Below are 19,215 nucleotides of genomic sequence, written 5' to 3'. Positions count from 1 at the left end.
GGGCAAGGTTGCTCTCTGGGGTCTCTTTTATAAAGGCACTAATCCCATTCATGACGGCTCCACCCTCATGACCTAATCACCTCTTAAAGGCCCTATGTCTTAATACCGTCACATTGGGGATTAGGTTTCAACATATGAATTTTGAGGGGACACAAGCATTCAGTCTATAGCACTGCCTAAGTCCTATATATTAAAAAAGTATAATATGACCAAGTTGGATTTATTCCAAAACTGCAATGTGGTTTAACATTTGAACTCAATCAGCATAATTTACCTCATTAGCAGATTAAAGGAGAAAAACGACAATCATCTCAATAGATGTAGTGAGTTAGATAAAATTAGACTTCTATTCGTGATTTAAAAAATCTTAGCAAATTAGTTGAATAAATTTTCTTAACATAAAGGGTATCTACAAAGATTTACAGTAAATACAGTACTCAAAAAAAGTAAAATGTTAAGAGCTTTGACTTTTGGAACGTGGCAAGGATGCCTGCTATCACCATTTCTACTCAGTATCGTGCTGGAGGTCCTAACAAGCACAATAAGGCAACAAAAGAAATAAAATATTTAATGATTGGAAATGAAGAATAGAATTGCCATTATTTGTAGATGATACCATTGTGTATATAGAAAACCCAAAATAATCCATGGATAAATTATTAGAATTATTAAGAATTAAAAAAAATTTCTGATACAATATCCATATTTAAAAATCTATTGCTTTTATATGCTAACAACAGAAAAATTTAATAAAGATACCATTTATGAACTACTTAGAAATTAACAAAAGAGGGCAAGATCTTTTGGTAAAAAAATATAAAACCTTATTGAAAGACATTTTAAAAGACTAAATAGATATACACGTTCACTGAATGGGAGTCAATGTCATAAAGTTGTCAGTTATCTCTAAACTGTTTTGTAGGTTCAGTGCAAATCCGGTCGCAATTTCAATAGATTTGTGTGTGTGTGTATCATAGCAAGTTAATTCTTAAATTTATGTGAAAGTGCCAACGAGCCAGGACACCCGTACTTATTATAAAGGTATAACAGTTAAGATGGTGTGATATTGCTGCAAGGGTAATCAAATAGACCAATGAAAGACCAGTGGTCTCAGAAACAGACCCACTCATATGTAGACACAGAATAGGTGGCCAAGGAGGTATTGTGAGACCAGTGGGGAATGGTTGGACTTTCAATGCATGGAACAATCAGTTATCCATATTGAAAAAAAATGAATTGGATCCTTACCTCACAACACAAAAATAATTCTAGGTGGATTCAAAACCTGGATGTGAAAAGCAAAATCAAAGAGCTTTGAGAATTTAATATAGAAGAATACTTTCATATACTCATGGTAGAAAAGTTTTTCTTAAAGAAGACACAAAAACACTAAGCATAAATGAGAATTATAGACCATTCGATTACATTAAAATTAAAAATGTCTTAGGCCAGCCCCAGTAGCCTAGTGGTTAAGTTCAGTGCGCTCTGCTTTGGCAGCCCGGGTTCAGTTCCTGGGCATGGACCTATATCACTTGTCTGTCAGCGGCAGTGCTGTGGCAGCAGCTCACATACAAAAAGAGTAAGAATGGCAACAGATATTAGCTCAGGGTGAATCTTCCTCAGAAAAAAAAAAAAGAATGTTGATCAAAAAACACCATAAAGAGAATGAAAACCACAAATTGGGACACAAATTGGGAGCAGATAGTTGAAACACATAACTGATGACAGGCTCAAACCTAGAATATATTAAAAACTACAAATAGAAAAACCAGACGTGCCAATAAGTATATAAATAAATTGTATATTCACAGAATGGAATATTGTATAATGACAATGAAAGATCTACAACTACATGGAACATCCTGGATGAATCACACAGACATGATGTTGAGCAGAAGAAGCCAAATACAGATGATTACACACTGTATGACCTATTTACACAAAGTTCAAAAACAGGCAAAATGAATCCATTGCTAGTAAAATTATAAAGAAAAGCAAGAAAATGATTATCACCAAGTCATGATAGTGTTTACTTCTGGGGTAGGGAGGGATGTGATTGGGAAGTGATCCAGGGGACTTCTGGAATGTCGATGAGAGTTTACTGCTTGACCTGGGTAGTGGATCATGGATGTGCAATTCATTAATACTCATTAAAATGTACACTTCTTGGGCAAAATAAGAAATCACAACTAAAATAAAATGTAGTGAGCAGTGGGACTAATGTGGCTCTCTGGGACTCCTCAACACAGGCTCTGAGCAACCCAGGTTTCCCTGTCGAGACCAGGAAGTGTAGGTGGCCTACTTCCTTCAGAATGTTCCCTGGGGTCAGGGTCTTGCCTTCAGTCCTGGAAGCTACCGAAGCTCCCTCAGCCCTCTCTGTGGAAATTGTTTTGGGACATTGTTTATTCTGTGTCTCCTGACACCAGCCATGGAGTGGGGACACCATCTCTCAGAGGATGGATAGGATCTAACCATTTTGTCCTCAGACATTGGAGTCCATCTCCCCTTGGACCTCATTCACACCCATGGTAACTGAGGGCACATGATTTTAGAGCCTGGCAGATCTCATTTAAAAGCCAGAACCGAAAAAAAAAATGTGGACTGGAGAGAGTCATAGTATCAAGATGATTTTGTAAGGAGTAGGAAAATTCATTTCTAAAATTCAAAATAAGATATATTTTAAAAATTTCTTGTAAATTATATTTCCTAATGTTCCAAAAAGTTCTTCTGCTTACTTATAGAACATGGTCCATTCTCAGGGGAAAAAAAAAAAAAGCCAGAACCCCCAAGTCCTGGTTGTGTGACCTTGGGCAAGTCGTCTGTCCTCTCCTAGCCTCAGTTCCTCATTCATAAAAGGGGGCTAATGCCCACTGGGCTTTGGGGAAAGCAATGGCCCTCACTCGTGACCACATTTGAGTGATCTAGTAATCCAGGAGATGTGGCAGGGCGGGCAAGAGGAGGGGCTCTGGAGTGACACAGTCCAGGACTAAATTGCCACCATGTCACGATGGGACAAGTTACTCAAGCTCTCTGTGCCTCCCTTTGCTCCTCTGTCATCAGGGGATGCACAGAGAATATGCACGTAATCCTCACACGGTTATGGTGAGGGTTGAATGAGATAACACGTCAGTGAGCTAAGGCAGTGCCTGGCACACAGCAAGCACTGAGTAAAGTCAGCTGTGATCAGCCCCCTCTAGAACTCTTAACGATCACTGTCACCCACGACACCCCGTCCCCACACTCAAGTGTGTGTATTATTATAGCAGCAGATAATGCGCAGGGCGGGGGTCTCTTTATACCCCAGGCCCCTTCCCAGCCTGCCCCCTCGAGATCCCCACACACCCTCCCCAGGGGGCCTGCACCCTCCTCAATCTCCCCCGTCACTGAGGCTGACTGAGGGGACAGAGCCACCACCTCCTTCCAGGGGCACCATCTCACAGGGGCCACAGGTCTGGGCATTTGTGACAGCAATGGAGGCCTGAGAGGAAGGAAGAGAGTGGGGAGGACATGTGTTTCCCTGTCTAGTATTTCCTGTTAATGATGTAACGAATTTACAACAAACTTGGGGGCTTAAAATAAGACGAATGTATTATCTTACAGTTCTGGAGGTCAGAAGTCTCACAAGGTGTCCTCAAGGCTGTGTTCCTTTTGGAGGCTCTAGCGGAGGATTTGTTCCCTTGTCTTTTCCAGCTTCTAGAGGCCACCTGAAGTCCTTGGCTCATGCCGCCTTCCTCCATCTTCAAAGAGCAATAGCCAGTCAAGTCTTTCTCACATCAAATCACTCTGACTCTCTCTCTCCTGCCTCCCTCTTTCACTTATAAGGACCCTTGTGATTACACTGGGCCCACCCAGATAACCCAGGATAATCTCCCCATCTCAAAAAGCTTAAATTTAATCACATCTGCAAAGTCCTTTTTGCCGCGTCAGGTGACATATTCCAGGTCCTGTGGTTTAGGATGTGGACATCTTTTGGGGGCCATTATTCTGCCTATCAAACACCCCCTCCCTCACCAGGCCTCTGTGGTGACTGCCAGTGTTCCCACAGAGGTGGACAGATGGGGCTTATCCTTGAAAGGAGCAAGGTGCTCATCCCCTGGGAAGAAGAGCATGTCAACAGTTAATTAAGTGATTAAGTAAGATTGAGTGATTCTTGTAATAATAACAATAACTACATCAGCATTTACCTCACAGTTACTCTGTGCCAGACACTGGTGGATCACTTTCCATGAATCATGCTTTTCTCATACCAACTCTATGATGTAAATTCAACTATTATCACCAGTGTACAGATGAGGAAACTGAGGCCCTGAGTTCCTTCTGCATTCCCGAGCACAGTCCTTTGCAAGGGCCTTTCTGATCTTTTGGGATCCTTCTTCTCCTTGTTACTAGGCCCAGTATCTTCATCTTACCGTGGCCCCTGCTCTCTGTCCTTGGCTCTCAGTCCTCAGCCTGGCTGTCACCCAACATGCAACAACCCTTGCACTTCCCATTCTGGATGTCTGTGGTCCAGAGTGAGTCCAGGTCCAAATCTGAGCTTCCTGCTAAAGTCAAAGTGGACTTTTCCTTTCATTCAGGGAAGCCTGACTGAAGCCTTGGTCCCACGGTGAGGACTTGGTGTCACCAGGCACAGCTCAGCCATGGACTGTCACATAACAGTGACACCAGCCTTTGCCAGCAGGAGTCTTCTCATCTCCAAGGCCGGGAAGGCTTCGGAGAAGACAGAGGAGGGTCAAAGGTTTAAAATTCACACCTGAGAGGGTCACAGGCCTCTGGGTGCGTGAGCTCCAGGCCTGAGTGTCCCTCAGAGCCTCCCTCTCTGTGTGTGGACAGCTAGGGGCAGCCTAGGGCCAGCTCTGCCTCTTCCTCCTGGAGGACCCTGGTCTTAGTGCTGTATAGAATCTTCTGTAGCTGGCCTTTTCCCCCAACCTGCTCTTCTTCCTCTTAACAGAAGCTTATTTTCATGGTTAAAAGGAAGTTGTCCTATTTTTAATCTTTTTCTCACTGAAAGTTTGCATTACATGCTTTTTCCACAAGATGGACTGGTCTGTGGCCTGGACCCCGGGACATGTTGGGCTACAGCTCAGCCTGTCCTGAGGGCACAGCCCTCGATCTTGAAGGCACTGGGGGCAGCTCCAGCAGAGCCTGGGGTTTAGGAAAAGGCCCCCATATCCCATTCAGGTCCTGGCCGGCTGCTAGCTCTGCCTCTACCCAGTCCCCTCCCAGGGCCTGAATTCTGGGTCTAGAACCCCTAGCTGGGACGAGAAGCTGAACCAGGGCTGCTGATCTGAGGGAGACACAGACATGGAGGGCCCCTCAGAGGAGGAGGCAGCAGAAAAGCTTTGTATGGCTTCATGGGATATACGGCTGTGGGGTGAGGTTTGGCCCACCCACAACCTGCCCACTGACCTGCTGTGGGGCTGCAGGCCCAGCTCCTGGCCTCTCTCACCCTGTCTCCTCACCTGCACAATGGGCACAATTACACTCCCAGCATGCGGGGGTCACTTACAAATGGAGGGGGATCTGAAGCGTCCAGAAAGCATATTTGGCCAAGAGGAGGAGGAGCCGGTCAGAGTTGGTAGGGAAGGGCCGACTTGGGCCACCTCAGCCATGGCCTCGGGCTGCCTTCTTGGAAAGGCTAGGGGCAGTCAGACAGGTGGGGAGGCTCTGAGGTCAGAACCATGGGCCAGGGACGAGTTGAGGTCCTGTCTGTAGTGCTCTGTGGTGGCCGGCTGCCAGTGTCACTTCAGGTTTGTCCTCTGTCACTTCAGGTTTGTCCTCATCTCTGTCCTCAGGGAGCCCTGAGATGAGCTCAGTGCCCCATCTGCTGTCGTTAGAGCCATGAGTCATCATCGTAACACCGGTGATGAGCACTAGCGTCACTTATCCAAACGGGCTCAGACGTTTTGAAGTGATTTTGATGATATGTCACCATTTATTATAACCAGAGTTTATTCAGTCATTCTCCTATTGGATGGTTAGGTTTACTAACCATTTACTTGATTTACTTTTTTGGCATCCTAGACTAGCTGTGGTGAGCATTCTTGCACATACATGTAAACCTGGAAGAGATACAGGAATGTTCATGTAGTAAAACTATTTGTAATAGCAAAAAACGGGAAACAACCCAATTATACATCAAGAGGAAATGCATAAATAAGTTGTGTTATATTGACACCATGGAATACTACACAGCTATGAGATGAAATGAACTAAACCACACACACAAAAAATATTAAGTGAAAGAAGTCAGATACAAGAGAGGACATGCTATGGGATTCCCTTTATATATAGCTCAAAAGCAAACAAAACTACTGTTTAGGCATACATACACCTATGTTAAAATAGTTTTACAGAAAGCAAGGATGCCCACCTGCTTGATTGACAAAATTTTTAACATTTACTTAAAAAAATTATACAGTAAAATTGGCTTTGGGGATTCTGTGAGTTTTAACACATGTATAGATTCATGTAACTGCCACCACATTCAGCATGCACGACTGTTCCATCACGCTACAGAATTCCCTTGTGCTTCCCCTTCCTAGTCACACCCTTACACACAAATATGGCCAATTGATATTTAACAAAGGTCCATCCCTTTGCCAGTACCACACTGTCTTGATTACCCTTTGTTGTTGTTAGTGCCATCAAGTCAATTCCAACTCCTAGTGACCAAGTACAGCAGAGCAGAACCCCGCCCCGGTCTTTTTGTGCCATCCTCTCACTTCCTGTGCTCTATCAGACAATGCTCTGCTGCTATTCATAGGGTTTTCATGGCCAACTTTTTCGGAAGTGGGTGGCCAGGTTCTTCTTCCTAGTATTAGTCTGGAAGCTGCACTGAAACCTGTTCACCACGGGTGACCCTGCTGGTATTTGAAATACGGTGGCACAGCTTTTAGCGTCACGGCAACATGCAGCTGCCACAGTATGACAACTGACAACAGGTGATGTGGCTCCCTGATGAAACAAACCCAGGCCGAGGCAATGAAAGCGCCCAATCTTAACCACTAGACAACCAGGGCTGGCTTTGATTACTGTAGCTTTACAGTAATTCTTAAAATCAGTGTTACTCCTCCAATTTTGTTCTTCCTTTTCAAAATTATTTTGACAATTCTAGTTCCTTTGTTTTTCCACATCCATTTTAGAATCGATAAGTCTGTATCTACAAAAAAAATCCTGCTGGGATTTTGACTGGAATTGCATTAAATCTATAGATCAATTTGGGGACAATTGACATGTTAACTATATTGAATCCATCAACCCATGAACATAGTATGTCTCTTCATTTATTTAGGTCTTCTTTTATTTCTTTCATCAGCTTCTTGCAGTTTTCACCAGCCACAGATCCTGCACATGTTTGTTGGATTTTTTGAGGAGCTATTGTAAAATAGTATTGTGTGTGTGTGTGTTTCAAATTTTGGTTTTCTTTTTTCTATTGCTAGTATATAGAAATACGCTTGATTTTTGTGTGTTGAACTTGTATTCTGCAATGTTGCTAAACTCACTTGTTAGTTCTAGTATTTTTAAAAATACATTCCATGGGATTTTCTATGCAGATAACCATGTTATCTGAGAATTGGGGTGGTTTTATTTCTTCCTTCCCAATCTGCAAGCCGTTTATGTCTTTTTCTTGCCTTGCAGAACTGGCTAGGACTTCCGATACAATGTTAAATAATAAGGGTGAGAGCAGACATTCTTGCCCATTCCCGATCTTAGGGATACAATGTTAAATAATAAGGGTGAGAGCGGACATTCTTGCTTCATTCCCGATCTTAGGGAGAAAGCATTGAGTATCTAATGTGCTGCCCTGGTAGACAATACTGCACACATATTATCACAATTCGTTGCTAGAGGAATGAATTGTGTGACTCCACTGGGAAAGGACTCTTAGAAGCTTGTACTGCTCTCCTCTGGACTTCACCCTGGGCACTTTTTTCCGTTTGCTGATTTTGCTTAGTATCCTTAAGTTGCAATAAATTTTAGCCATGAGTACAGCTATATGCTGAGTTCTGTGAAACCTCTTTGCAAATAATTGAACCTGGGGTGGTCTTGGGGACCCCCAACACAAGTGCACACACATTATAGATTATGATGTATCCTTGGTGAATTCTTATCAGCTTGTAATATCTCTCTTTATGCTTGGTAATTTTCTTTGTTCTGTAGTTTACTTTGTCAGACATTAATGGAGTCATTTGAGCTTTCTTTATTTCTTTTTTTTTTTTGTGAGGAAGATCAGCCCTGAGCTAACGTCCGATGCTGATCCTCCTCTTTTTTGCCAAGGAAGACTGGCCCTGGGCTAACATCTGTGCCTATCTTCCTCTACTTTATATGGGACGACGCCACAGCATGGCTTGATGAGCGGTGCCTCAGTCTGAGCCCAGGATCTGAACCTGTGAACCCTGGGCCGCCAATAGGAGTGCACAAACTTAACCAATATGCCACTGGACCAGCCCCTCCATCCTTTTATTTTAACCTACCTATATCGTTATATTTGAAGTGAGTTTATTGTACATAACATATAGTTGGGTCATGATGCCTTTTTAAATTTTTGTGAGGAGATTAGCCCTGTGCTAACATCTGCCAATCCTCCTCTTTTTTTGCTGAGGAAGACTGGCCCTGGGCTAACATCCGTGCCCATCTTCCTCCACTTTATATGGGACGCCACCACAGCATGGCTTGCCAAGCAGTGCGTCAGTGCACGCCCGGGATCCAAACTGTCGAACCCCGGGCCGCCAGCAGAGGAGTGTGTGCACTTAACCGCTTGCACCACCAGGCCGGCCCCATGTTGCCTTTATTTATTTATTTTTATTTTTTATTTTATTTTTTGTGTGTGTGAGGAAGATCAGCCCTGTGCTAACATCTGCCAATCCTCCTCTTTTTTTGGCTGAGGAAGACTGGCCCTGGGCTAACATCCGTGCCCATCTTCCTCCACTTTATATGGGACACCACCACAGCATGGCTTGCCAAGTGGTGTGTTGGTGCGCCCCCAGGGTCCGAAGCGGTGAACCCCGGGCTGCCGCAGCGGAGCGCGCGCACTTAACCGCTTGTGCCACTGGGCCGGCCCCTGTTGCCTTTTTTTTAAAAAAAGAATTCATCCTTACAATCTTTGACTTTTACTTGCATTTAATGTAATTACTAGTATGTTTGGATTTATATATATCCTTTTATCATTTGTTTTCTGTTTCTTCCCTCTGTTTTTTGTTTCTCTGCTTTCTTGCTTTGCTTTGGGTTATTCCTTTTAATTGTGCTTTTGACTGTATTTCTTTGTATACTTTTTAAAGTGATTCATCTAGGAATTTGAAATATACATACTTAACTCTTCGTTGACTACTGAGAATCAATATTTACCATTTCACATGGAACATAGAAACCTTACCACCGTATAGGTCCCGTTAGTCTCCCCCTCTTTATGTTATAGTTATCTTATACATCACATCCACACACATTGAAACCCCATCAGACAATGTTTTAATTTTTGCTTTCAATCCTCAAATATAATTTAATTCAAAAGAAGAATAGTCTATTATATTTGACCAAATATTTACCCTTTTCTGCTGCTTTTCCTTCATTCCTGACGTCCAAGTTTCCTTCTGGTGCTATTTTCCTTCTGTCTGAAACTTTCGACTGCAGTTCTTTTAGGTCTGCTAACAACACATTCTCTTTGTTTCCCTTCATCTCTGAATGTCTTTTTTACACGTTCATTCCTTAAGGATATTTTCCTGAATGTAGAATTCTGGGTTGAATTCTACCAAATTCAAAAGTTCAGTTCTTTCAGCACTTTAGACATGTTGAGACACTTCCTATTCTTCAGTCATTTGATTCATTGTTCCTCTATAAGGAATGCATTCTTTTTCTTTGGCTGCTTTCAAGATTTTTTTCTTTAGTTTTCAGCAGTTTGATTATGAAATGTCTGGGCCTGGATTTTTTTTGGGTCTATCCTGTTTGGTGTTTTCTGAGCTTCTTGAATCTGTAGGTTTATATCTTTTGCCAAATTTGTGAAGTTTCTAGCGATTATCGCTTCAAAAAATATATTTTAATCACCATACTCTTTCACTTTTTCTTTTGTGTTTCTGATGATAAAAATTATAGGTGTTTTAGTATTTTCTCACAAGTCCTTGAGATTCTGTTCATTTTCCTTTCAATCTCTTTTTTTCTGAGTTGTTTGGATTGAATAATTTCTATTGATCTAGCTTCAAGTTCACTATTTTCTCGTCTCTATTCTGCTGTTGAATCCAACCAGTGAGATTTTTATTTTATCATATTTTTCACTTCTAAAATTTCCATTTGTTTCTTATTTAAATATTCTCTTTTTTTTGGTGCCAAGACTTTCTATTTTTATGTTTATTTCAAAAGTGTTCAGGATTGCTTGTTGAAGCATTTTTACAATAGCTGCTTTAAAGACTTTGTCAGATAATTCCAACATCAGTCTTCTCTGCATTGATGTGCATTGGTTGTCTTTCCCATGTGAGTTGAGATTTTCCTGGTTCTTCATATTCTGAGTAATTTTGAATTATGTGCTGGACATTTTGAATATTAGGTTAAGAGACTCTGGGTCTTGTATCAATCCTACAGAGTATATTGCCATTTCTGTTTTAGCAGGCATTCTACCTCTCTTCACAAGCAGCCACCATAGCCCTTGTCATCATGGCGAGGCCAGGATGAGGGAGGAAGGTGGGCCGTGGAGGGGAGTGCATCAGATGAAGAGAGGGCAAGTCTTGGGGGCGTTATTGGAGGTATCTGGGTTCTGGGGGAACCAGGAACTACCCACATATGACAGACTCCAGAGTCCTCAGTGGAGATTGGGGTGGGCGGGGAACCCAGCCTGGGAGGCACACGCAGGATGCAACGCGCATGCCTGGTGCGCGCGCATGCCCGGTGCCACGCACCTTCCCATCAGCCGTTAGTGTTGGGGGTGCATAACGTTCCCCGGGCACCGAGGTGTGAGGGTGGCGTTTTACCGTCTGACTTCTTTCTTGTTGGTAGAGACTCAGCCGGTAGGTACACAGATCAGTCTTCCCAGGAGTTTAAGAGTGAGGAGGAAGCCAGCAGGCTTCGGCGGGTCCAGGCGGCATGGTTTCTGGCCTCTGAGGAGGGTCCTCCAGGTCGTTGTCCTCTTCACTGGCGTCGCAGCCGCCATGACTCTTGTCGTCGTGGTGGGGCCGGGACGAGGGAGGACGGTGGGCCGCGGAGGGGAGGGGGTGTGAGGAAGATGGGGTGAGTCTTGGGGGCGTTATTGGAGGTATCCGGGTCCTGGAGGCGCCTGGGACTGCTGAAAGAGCACGGAACTGAGTCCTCAGTGGGGCCCTGGGCCGGGCGGGTTGGGGCGGGCGGTAAAGAAAGGGCCCAGAAGCAGGGAACGCCGCGGGCTTGTAACTGCGTCCCCGAGATTGGTAGTGCACCAAGCAGAGTGCCAAGGGAGGAGCGGGCCCATCCTTCTGCATGGCAGCTCGGCAGCTGGGCAGCTCGTCACCTCAGCCCTTGGAGTGGGAAAACAGCCACAGGCAATATGGGAACGGTTGAGGCTTTCCATGGGTTCCAACAGAACTTGATGGAAGGCGGAAGAATGGGCCTAGGAGATGGGAGTGTGACAAAAGCAGTAGTCACTCAACTTGAAATTTTCTGGTGCTTTCATGATGAATCCAGTTGTGAAACCAAACCTCATCAGAAAAGTCTCCAATCTTTTACCGTGTGCCTTAAGGTGATTTCCCTGTCAGCTTGGCCATGACATGAACAGTTGCCTTGGCAAGCTGCCAGATTTGATGTGATTGGAAAGCATGCACATTTACATTACCTTGAGACTTATTTTGTTGTTGTTATCTCTCTTCTTAAAAAATTATTTTATTGAGGTTACATTGGTTTACCTTGAGACTTTTCAATATTAAAAAAGAAGTACATGTCACCATTTGGCCACAGAAGTGGTCAAATACAGTTATCCTCTTAAGTGTGTTCTCCAAATCACAATATTCTGTTTTCAGTGTGAAATATGAGTGGGCAGATAAGGTGGACATTCAGACCTAGAGGAAGAAGCGATGATGAAGAATCTTCCCAGCTAGTTGGGCCTGTGGTTGTAAGTATTTTAACGTTTGATGTTTTTTATTAGTAGAAATTTATTTTTGTGACAATATTGTTGAGCTGGTATAGATACAGTGATAAAGGGCTTCCATACTGATAAGGAATATTGATCCAGGAGAATTACATTCTGGTGTTGCCTGAATGGATGTTGTTATGTTCCTGGGAAATAGACCTGATGACTTCCTTCTCATGCTTGTTAACAATAGATTGCACACATCCATCCCAAAGTAAATTAAAATGGCTTCCAAAGTCCTTGTGGGATAACTCTTTTTTTGGAGTAGCCTCTCTGTGGGAAGAGTAACTTCATTAAGAGTAAGTATATTGAGGGGCTGGCCCTGTGGCTTAGCAGTTGAGTGCGCACGCTCCGCTACTGGCAGCGCAGTTTGGATCCCGGCACGCCCCGACGCACTGCTTGTCCGGCCATGCTGAGGCCGCGTCCTACATACAGCAACTAGGAGGATGTGCAGCTATGACATACAACTATCTACTGGGGCTTTGGGGAGAAAAAGGGAAAAAAAAGGAGGAGGATTGGCAATAGATGTTAGCTCAGGGCCGGTCCTCCTCAGCAAAAAGAGGAGGCTTGGCATGGATGTTAGCTCAGGGCTGATCTTCCTCACACACACACAAAAAAAACAGAGTAAGTATATTGAATAGTAATGGAGAAATATCATTAGATTTACTTATGATCAAATATATCTATGTATTCTGTATATTTATATTATTGACATGTATTAATAACAAAACTTTTTTTTAACAAAACTTTTTATTTGTGCACACACACACCCTTGTAGACCCAGCAGCCCAGTGATGAGCAACCTCAACAAGAGGAACCACCAACTGAGAGTCAGGATATTACACCTGGTCAAGAGAAAGAAGGTGAAGGAGCACTTGTGGTTCAAGGTGAAGGGAAAGGGAAGAAGAACGCCTCTTGCATGTTTATATGTATGTGTGCATGCGTTATGATATACCAGTAACAAGAGGAAAGAAAACAATAAAAAGGGATCTCAAACATTGCCTGCAAATTGGCTGGAAAAGTAAAGAGAGTATAGTTTGCAGCTTTGAGCAATCCCTCATTGTAAGAAATTTCTCCCATTTTATAAATGAGAAAATTGAGGCCGAAAGATTGTATTTATCAAAGAGCACTCAACTGTTGATGACAAAATTTGTATTTCATTCCAAAGTTTGTGTCTTCCTACCACCTATGTTGCTGTAAAAAAAGGTGAATGATTTTACTTAAAATGCTGAAGACTCTAATGTCTGTATTGTAAGGTAGCTCAGTATTGGCCCAGGGATAAATACTGTTCAGTGGAGCAGGATAGAGACTCCAGAAAAGAGCTCAATGAATTATAGGCACTGTTTCCTTCTGTTGCTATTTTGATATGGTAAATTTGGAAAAAGCTGGATAATTCAGGATACTGGCATATAGGTAGCTGGTTTAGTATTATTTTTTAAGGGGCTTATACAAGGTGGTTAAATCCTTCTATGGTTAGAAAAATGAAAGGATTAATTTTCTAAAGATTAACATGAGACAGAAATTATTTCTCCCAGGTATATATAGTATTTTGAAGGAAGACATTTACGTAATTCAGGCCACTGTTAAAGGTTTCTAGAATATGAATGACAACAATGCCTATTCATTTCTTTCCACCCCACTTCCTTTATTCTCACTGTAAGACAATATATTTGCAATTATCCACAAATAATTTTGCTGTTATTTTTGCTATTTTGTTCTATATGGGATTCATTTATGGAAAATTACACATAGGGCCTTTGGATCTAAATAAAACTTTCTGGTTACCCTAATAGGAGACAGGTGTCAAAACTGTAAGATTTGTCAGGCCCGAAAATCCCCTCAGCTAATCCTTCAGAAAATTACATTTTTATTGTAATTGAAATCCTATCCATGCTGTGAACTTCAGACTTTGTAGATGGCTGATGCTCTTAGTACACTCTGGCAAATACGGGAGTTATACATGTGTTATGGTTTATCCATGGATTGTCATTTAAAATAAAGGTTTCATAATATGGGAAAATAAATATGTAAAGTCCATTCCTGATTCCTGCTTATTTTGCAAAAATAACTCCTCATTGAACTGTACACTTAAAAATGGTTAAGATGGTAAATTTTATATTATGAGTTTTTAAACCACAATTAAAAATAAAGTAACTCCTGTCTTCCTGAAGTACAATGTAGTTGTCATATATTCTTTTTAATTTTTACTTTATATTTCCAAAGCAAAAAAATTACAGAAAAGTTACAATAGTAGTACAGTTAACTCACATACTTTTCACTTATTCACCGATTATTAATAGTTTTTACCATGTTGGTTTCATATCTTCTTCCCTTCCCCCGATACACACACACACACACACACACACACACACATCCCAATATGTTTACTGTTATTAATGCTGAATCATTTAGATAAAGTTTCAATATATCCTAAGAACAAGGAAAAAGTCATTCTCTTGGCTAACCACTGTACAATTATCAAAATCAGGAAATTTGACAATGAGAAAATGCAGTCATTTAGTATCTTCAAATTTCCTCAGTTGTAACAATAATTTCCTTTATAGAATTTTTTTGATCCAGAGTCTAGTCTAGGATCATGCATTGCATTTAGTTGTCATGTCTATTTAGTCTCCTTTATCTGGAGTAGTTCTTTTATTTTTCTTTGTCATTCATGATACTGACATTTCTGAAGAGGATAGACCAGTCGGTTTGCAGAATGTTTATCAATTTGGGCTTTTTCCTGTATTTTTTTAAGACTTTTTTTTCACTCGACATTTATAGGTGTCTACTCATGCCATGTAACATGCTAAGTACTAATGAGAGACATGATTTCAGCCTTCAGCTCACAATCTAGTTAGACTCAAACAAATCACTAATAAGTACAATCACAAGTACTATGCAGGTAAGTACAAAGGGAGCACCTACGTTGTCTGAGGGCAGTCTTGGGAAAGGAAGAGGAACCTGCTTTCCTAGTTTCTGGTAACAGACTCCTGAAATAATGCTCTTGTGATTCTTATGCATCACATTTATTACTACACTAGCCTAAAATTATTTAATAACACAGAGGGAATGAATATTATCATTTCCTTTTTCATATCTCATGTTTTACTTCTTTTTTTTTTTTTTTGGTGAGGAAGATTAGCCCTAAGCTAACATCTGTTGCCAATCCTCCTCTTTTTGCTGAGGAAGATTGGTCCTGGACTAACATCCGTGCCCGTCTTCCTCTGCTTTATATGTGGGATGCTGCCACAGCATGGCTTGATAAGCGGTACATAGGTCCACACCCGGGATCCGAACCTGCAAACCCTGGGCTGCCGAAGCAGAGTGTGTGAACTTAACTGCTACGCCACTGGGCTGGCCCCTCATGTTTTACTTCTTAAATTGATAACCTTTTTATTTGCAAGGGCTTGCCCTGGAAGCTAATCAACAGAAACTGGCTCAGCCAAAGACTGGGCGTGAGTGTGGTGATGGTCCTGATGTCAAGGGGAAGAGACTATGAAATCCAGAGCCCATGAAAATGCCAGAAGCAGGTATGTTATCCATTAAGCATGCAAATTCTGGGGTGTTTCTTTTCCACAATATTATATTTTTAATAATATAGAGGTAACATTACTGCTACTTTAACAACAGAGTTCACATATAAAGATTATTTGAAATGTAGTTCAGACCTTAAATGCTTGACTTATAGACTATCAGGTATAGAAACAAATTGGGTCAAAGCTATATTGAATTATAAAATAGGAAAGCATTTTGTTACCTTTGAGTATAGGTCCTTTAACCAACAGCTAATAATTTTCAGATACTTTTATAGAGATCAGTTTTAACAAATACACGATGCATTTGTAACACACATCAGTTTGTATGAAATATGCTGAGGCCCTAAAGTAGGTTCTGGGACCGGCTCTAACATAATTTGTGAGACTCTGGGCAAATCTCTTAACTTTTAAACACATCTTTGCTCTTATAAAAATAGTGAATTCAAATCAGATATTTAAAAATTATTTTAATGATTTTTGCGTTCTGTTGGGTAGAATACAAAGATAATCTGCTTTGTGTGAATTGTTTCTCATAAATCATCAAACCCTGACCTGAGTCAAATTACAACATCTGAATTGAGGTTTCGTGGCTACTAAGAAAACGAACTCTGCTTGATGTTTGTTTTTCTGTACAGAGTCCTGAATGCCTGTTCTCAGATTCTGAATTCTCTGGCTCTTAACAACTGCATTTTAAATCCTTTCCCCAAGGAAGCCTCAAATGACTAAATAATAAAATGGCAAGAGATAGTCTAGTTTCTAGTTTCTGTGGCTGATTAAGTAGAGAGAGTGCATGTAGTCACTGATGCTCAAGGTGGCTGTAAGATAGCTATGCTAAGCACACTCTGTGTCTCCACTCAGTGTTAATGAGCTACTGTTCCTAATTAAAATGTGGATGCGGTGATATCATCACCTCTGACCATATCAAAAGTGGCATATGTATAAATTTCTGCCTTGAGACATCAATTGATAAGATTTGAAGTTCAAAGACCATAACCTTAATAAGTCCTGAGTAATCAAGTTAAGTATGTTTATATGTGTTTTCCCAATTGCTGGCCATTAGTCACAAGAGCTTCTGAATTTAAAGTAAGCACTGATGTTTAGGGAAGAAGTTACCTTGCGTTAGTCTTCTAAACTTTTTTACTCTACATTGCTGGACCATTCCATTAGACTATCGACATTAAGAGAGAGTTTTCAGACTACTTCCAGGAACCTACTGAACATGGCTAAAATGTACTCATAGGAAGATCATCGCCTTAAATGCATATGTTATTAAAAGAAAGATGATAAATTACATGAGCATCTAATATAAAAAAATAATAATAAAGCAAAAAAATAAACTCAAGGGAAAAAGAAAGAGATTCTTAATAAAAGATAGGTATGAATCATTAGGAAAAGGAAAAATAATCCAACTAATAAGTAAATCAAAGAGATTGCTCTTTTAGAAAATATTTGTGAATAGAGGATCCACTAGTTTACATAATCGTGAAGAAAATAAAGGCCAAGTATATATAATATGGAGTATGAACAAGACACTAACAGATATTGAGTATGTTATATAATTATATATATATGTGTGTATTTGGCTTTCCAAGTTTTTTTCTTTTATTTCCTTTTTTTCATTGTGAAATTTTTGATTTTTATTTTGTGTGTGAGGAAGATCAGCCCTGAGCTAACATCCATGCCAATCCTCCTCTTTTTGCTGAGAAAGACTGGCCCTGGGCTAACATCTGTGCCTATCTTCCTCCAGTTTATGTGGGACCCCGCCACAGCATGGCTTGATGAGCGGTGCGTCGGTGCGTGTCTGGGATCCGAACCCAGGCCCCCAGCAGCGGAGCACACGTACTTAACCGCTACGACATGGGGCTGGGCCCTGTTGTGAAATTTTTGTTGTACATTATTGTTTATCAGTAACCATATAAGTGCATCCCTCCACCCCTTGTGCCCACCCCCCACCCCCGTAGCCCCTGGTAACCAGCAAACAGTTCTATCTGTCCGTGTATTGGTTTATCTTCCACATATGAGTGAAATCATACACTGTTTGTCCTTCTCTTTCTGGCTTATTTCACTTAACATAATACCCTCCAGGTCCATCCATGTTGTTGCAAATGGGATGATTTTGTCTTGTTTTATGGCTGAGTAGTATTCCATGGTATATATATACCACATCTTCTTTATCCAATCATCAGTCAAGGGACACTTGGGTTGCTTCCATGTCCTGGCTATAGTGAATAATGCTGCGATGAACATAGGGGTGCATAAGCCTCTTTGGATCGTCGATTTCAGGTTCGTTGGGTAGATACCCAGAAGTGGGATAGCTGGATCATAAGGTATTTCTATTTTTAATTTTTTGAGGAATCTCCATACTGTTTTCCATAGAGGCTGCACCGGTTTGCATTCCCACCAGCAGTGGATTAGGGTTCCCATTTCTCCACAGCCTCTCCAGCACTTGTTGCTTTTTGTCTTGGTGATTGTTGGCTTTCCAAGTTTTTTTTCTTTCTTTCTCTTTCTCCCCCACTTCTGTCCTTCATGTTTTTTTGGCCGGACTGTGAGACATGGTGCTATTTCTCCTTGACAATTTGATGTTACCTTTGATGATAATGGCTTAAAACTAGTGTGACCATATAAATTATTGTACAAACTGGAACGCTTTTCAGCGTGTAACGAGTCACTATTCATAATTACAGCAGGAGTATGGATGCAAACAGGGACAAATGGTTGCCCTACTTATAAGGGCTAAACTAGCTCAAAGAAACAGTTTTGCACTTTTCCATAATAAAAGTCAAAACAAACGCAATACCAGCCTTTCTATTTATTTCACTTAAGCAATTCCAAGTGTGATATTATTGTTGTAGATATCCTACATGTATTCAGAATACTTTTTCAAGTCAGAACATTTAAATGATTCTTTTGAAAAGTTTCTTAGGTTTTTCATTTGTTGTTTGGTTGAATTTTTACTAAAAGTATAAAGAATTTTTGCTTTCTACTTAAAACTACCTCTGAATAGATGCACTAGGTTTAATCTGTTCTGAACTTGAGTAGTCTTTTTGCTTCTTTGTACCACTAGAAAGAGTGGTGTGTTTAACAAATATTGTTAATGTGTCTGAAAGTCTACCTTCAAAGTCTCTACAGAGGTTTAACTGGATATAAGCCAAAGGGTCACCCTTAGGGTTCTGGTTTTAGTCCATTTTATAAAACTAAAAATGTAGTGTTCTTTAGTGTCATCTAAATAAAGTTCTAAGTAATGTATCCCACTGTTATGTTTATCTTATAGGTGAAGGACAACCACAGGTTTAAAGGAAGACAAGCTGAAACCATGCAGGCTGTTCTTGTGTTGGAAATTTGACTGTTAAAATTCTCTCAATAAAGTTTTGCAGTTTTGTCCAAAGAAGTCTTGCACCTATTTTGTTAAATTTATTTCTATGTATTTGATGCTGTTGGAAATTGTATCTTTTTCTGAAATTTTATATTTTGTTTGAGCTGGTATAGAGAGACATAATTTTTGTATATTGCTTTTTCTATCCAGCAACCTTGCTAAATATGCTTATTAATTCCAAAAGTTTATGTTTAGATCCTTTTCCATTTTCAACATATATAATC

General features: G+C 40.9%; 1 protein-coding gene across 1 annotated transcript; it reads left to right on the top strand.

Annotated features, from left to right (window-relative positions):
• The first annotated feature begins 10,889 nt into the window (after window positions 1–10,889).
• Window positions 10,890–19,006, top strand: LOC106802576 (P antigen family member 3). The gene is given in 5 exon segments (XM_087426508.1): window positions 10,890–10,991; window positions 11,973–12,064; window positions 12,861–12,969; window positions 15,487–15,612; window positions 18,890–19,006. Coding segments are annotated over 4 exon segments (342 nt in total). The 5' UTR covers window positions 10,890–10,991; window positions 11,973–11,980; the 3' UTR covers window positions 18,913–19,006.
• The last annotated feature ends 209 nt before the right edge of the window (window positions 19,007–19,215 follow it).

This window comes from Ceratotherium simum, chromosome X (assembly GCF_057802395.1).
Source record: "Ceratotherium simum simum isolate JZ-2026a chromosome X, ASM5780239v1, whole genome shotgun sequence".
Taxonomy (NCBI): domain Eukaryota; kingdom Metazoa; phylum Chordata; class Mammalia; order Perissodactyla; family Rhinocerotidae; genus Ceratotherium; species Ceratotherium simum.
Note: the sequence above shows the minus strand (reverse complement) of the source record. Positions and strands in the feature narration are given on the sequence as shown.